Below are 4023 nucleotides of genomic sequence, written 5' to 3'. Positions count from 1 at the left end.
TCTGATTTCTCTCCACAGATGCTGCCAAACTGCTGAGCTTTTCCATCAACTTCTGTTTTTGTTCTTAAAATATTAACTCCTCATTCCCTCCACAGACATTGCCAGACCTGTGGAGTTCTCCAGAAATGTCTGAATTGTTTCAGATTTCCAGCATCCACAATTCTTTGTTTATTGTTTGAACCACTGGGAACCTCCAGGCTACTGATTGCTATCGGCAAGCAAAAAAAAAGGTAGCACTCGAATCTGATGCTGCAAATCCCAGAAGATCAAAAGGCTTGCAGCTGCATTTGGATTTGCTCCAGGGTCTTTAGGCCGAAGAATCATCAAGGACTGGACAATGCGAATGGTTCAGGGGAATAAATAATGCAGGCAGCAGCTTCCTCACATGGCCAGCAATTTGCCTCGTTGGAAAAAATCCAACCCTCACATTTCTAACTGCAGCGAATTGTGAGCAAATCATAGTTTATCATTCACACGTGATTTTAAACAAAAAGAACATTTTGCAATGAATGCTATTGTAAATATTTTACATCTCCCTCTCTCTTTCTCTCTATCTCTCTCTCTCTCTCTCCAGGCTGTCTCATTACAAAACCAGTAGTAAAATCATATAATTTCATCATCATGCATGCCTTCCAATTTTCTTTTTGAAATGAAAGTCAAAGACTAGAAAACAACTGCACTTAAAATACAGATCACAATGATGAGGCATCTCTGACAGCATGGGTTTAACCGCTGGCAGTCACCATCTTAAAGTATACCAGGTCTCATTTGTAACATTTTATCAATTAATTTTAGCAAAGGTTTTTTAAAAATTGCTTTGTTTCCTAATACATTAGATGTTTTTGAAAGTACATATGCTGATATCTCAGAAGCACATATTAATAAATCATCCACGGAGAATTTTCCATGTTGTCAGGAAGATATCAGTCATGTAGCTGTGCTGGAAACATTAGCTTGGCTGGGGACACAGCAAGTTCTGGGGCACACGTCTTCAGTACTGTTCCCAGAATGTTGTGAGGGCCCAAAGCCTTTTCAGTATCCAGTGCCTTCAGTCCTCTCGTGATATCAGGTGGAATGAATCGAATTGACCAAAGCCTAGGATCTGTGATGTTGGCACCTCTGACGAAAGATTATTGCAAATGTTTCAGGCTTATCTCTTTTTTAACTGATGTGCTTGTCTGCTTCATCTATGGATTTGGGGATATTCCTGGAGCCTCCTTATCCAGTGAATTGTTTAGTTGTCCATGACCATTGTCCATTGACTACTGGATGTGGCAGGCGATCAGAATTTGGAACAGATCCATTGGTTATGCAATCGCTTAGCTCTGTCTCACACCTGCTGCACCACTGGCTTAGCCTCTAATAAACTCCATAACTTGGGAAAAATGTACCTTTATACAATTTTAATGGGTGAATGTCTTATTTTGATATTGAAGTGTTCCCCTATGCCTTACTAAAATAATATGTTGCCCAGTTCAGTCAAAAATATAACAAAATGACTGACTATTTATAAGTCTAAAAGCTGGATACAATGGCTCAGTGAACGCAGCTTGGAATCTGTACATTAAAGTAACTTTGTCATTGACACCATAAAATGAGAGATTTCCATCAGAATAGTTCAGGTACACACCAATTTGTTCATATTTCTCAGAATTTGTTTTAACTTCCGTATTGTCATGCCATGCTGAGCAATGGGTACTGTACACCTGTATACCCCAAGAATGCTCATTCTTCCCGATGAAACATGAGTTGTCTTGTCCTTTTCTCTTTATGCTTTTATATGTCACGCCTGCACAGCTACCTTCACTGATTTTAACTTCCCAATAATGGACACCTTGACCCAACTTTTCTGCACATAATACTTGCCAGCAACAATCAAACCGCTCTGAGTGATCAACATCATAAACCTCCTCTGGCCAGATGTTTGTTACCTTACGGTTCCCATTGCTCAGGGAGAGGCACTTGTGTGCTGTCTTTGAGTCAAACGTCAATTGGCGGAAGTGCATGAGAAGTTCTGTCCGGGACATTGATTCTGGTGGCTTTGGCCAATGCTGCCTCAGTCCTGCCACTTCGGTGCCTAGACTTTTGACAATTTCATTGCATTTACTCTCCAGTTGTTCCTTGAGTTTAACTACAACTTGTCTTAAACTGACCAAGCTAATATCCGTATCACAGATAACTTGCGACAAAGCCGCTTCATGTTCATTATTTAAAGCTTTAATCTCCTGTAGGAATTTGAAATTGTCATTAATACCTGAAAGTTGTGCTATCTGAAGTTTCTTCTTTCTCAACATATCACATTTCTGTTCCTTTTTGACAATGGCTTCTTCAGTCTTAGTCAATACCACTTCTTTCTCTTTCTCTATTACTTCAGCGACAGTAGTATTTGCTTTTACAATATCTTGGACCAATTCCTTGAACTTGGCAGCAACGTCAGTTTGCACTGTGACTACTGTGTTTTTAATTGACTCGGTTTGCTTTCGCAAGTCTCCAATCTCAATTTCAGTTATTTTTACAAGGCTTTTCAATGTTGCCTCTTTATCTACCAGCTTTTCCTGCTGCCTTATTCTCTCCTGCTCTATAGTTACAACCTTGTGCTCTCCGTGTTCTTGAACTATACATATGCAACAGACGAAAGTCTCATCCGTTCTGCAAAACAGTTCCAGTGGTCTATTGTGTCTCTTGCATTCTCGGTTCTCCATCTTTTTGATGCCATCTACCAGCTTGTGGTGGCGCAATGCAGCATTTACATGATGAGGCCTAAAGTGAGCATCACAGAATGATGCTTTGCAATCTAAACAGGACTTAGTGGCCTTAATCTTCAGGCTAACGCAAAAATTGCACACAGCATCATCTGGGTCAAAACTGGTCCCTTGAGAAGTTACCTCCGCTGCTTTGGAAATTTTTTTCACCACCTCGCATAGGGCAATGTTCTTGCAAAGGTAAGGCTTGTGAAGAAAGCTCACCTGACATTCAGGGCAGGTGTGGGATTTCTCTTTACCCCAGTAGTTCTTGATGCAGTTCATGCAGAAGTTATGCCCACAGGGAATTGTAACAGGATCCGTGAACAATTCCAAACAGATGGCACAGCCAAGATCCTCCTCGGAAGGAAATTGCACTGATGCAGCCATCGTGAAGAGAAAAGCAAGTGCTGAAAACGAAAGTAAAATGGAAACTTCCTGGATGTTTCATCTTGCATAATGAGTTCTGACCTCATAAAACTAAAAAAAATTAGAAAAAAGTGAGTGAACAGCACCACCTATACTTCACCTTGGTTCTCCAAATTCCCTGCTTAAGCAGTCTCACATCAAATAGATTAGTATTCACAAAACCCCCATCCAATTTATAATACTAATTGATGCTCACTGGAAGTAATGAAATGTTTTCATAATGCTTTTTTTTAAGATTACAAGAGTTCATTTACAGAACATACTGAGCTGGGTGTGCCTACTTAAATATTTTAAAAGCCCTCGCTGTCTTGCAGAAGGCTGATCTCACTTGAAACTTACCACCAGAGTTGACAACATGATTTCGAGTTCAGGCTGGAGAGGAAGTAACTGGCAGCGAAAAGTGGTAGTAACACTGTTAGATTAGATAGAAGCATAGGAGATAGGAGGAGGCCATTTGACCCTTCGAGCCTGCTCCAAGATTCATCACAATCATGGCTGCTTGCACAACTCAATAGTCTAATCCTGCTCTCTCTCCATAATCTTTGATCCCATTCACCCCAAGTGTTACATCTGGCTGCCTCTTGAATACATTCAATGGTTTGGCATTAATTACTTCCCATGGCAATGAATTGCACAGGTCCATCACTCTTTGGGTGAAGAAATGTTTCCTCATCTCCATCCTAAATGATCCTCAGACTGTGACCCCTAGTTCTGGATGCATCCACCATCAAGAACATCCTCCCAGCATCTACCCTATCTAGTCCCGTTAGAATTTTATAAGTTTCTATGAGATCCCACCCTCCCTCCCCCCGCCCCCTGACTCATCTGAACTCAGGCAATGGGAATCCTAATC

At 40.9% G+C, this 4023-nt stretch overlaps 1 protein-coding gene across 1 annotated transcript; it reads right to left on the bottom strand.

Moving 5' to 3' along the window:
- Positions 1–825: 825 nt before the first annotated feature.
- LOC140496334 (tripartite motif-containing protein 16-like) lies at positions 826–3089 on the bottom strand. The gene has a single exon (XM_072595945.1). It carries the CDS (start codon positions 3024–3026, stop codon positions 1476–1478), a length of 1551 nt encoding a protein of 516 aa, XP_072452046.1. The 5' UTR covers positions 3027–3089; the 3' UTR covers positions 826–1475.
- Between the last annotated feature and the right edge of the window lie 934 nt (positions 3090–4023).

This window comes from Chiloscyllium punctatum, chromosome 26, assembly GCF_047496795.1.
Source record: "Chiloscyllium punctatum isolate Juve2018m chromosome 26, sChiPun1.3, whole genome shotgun sequence".
NCBI classification, from domain to species: Eukaryota; Metazoa; Chordata; class Chondrichthyes; order Orectolobiformes; family Hemiscylliidae; genus Chiloscyllium; species Chiloscyllium punctatum.
Note: the sequence above shows the minus strand (reverse complement) of the source record. Positions and strands in the feature narration are given on the sequence as shown.

What these genes read in the sequence shown, in the direction of transcription:
- LOC140496334 (XM_072595945.1), bottom strand. Translation starts at nt 3,026, where the DNA reads ATGAACTGCATCAAGAACTACTGGGGTAAAGAGAAATCCCACACCTGC.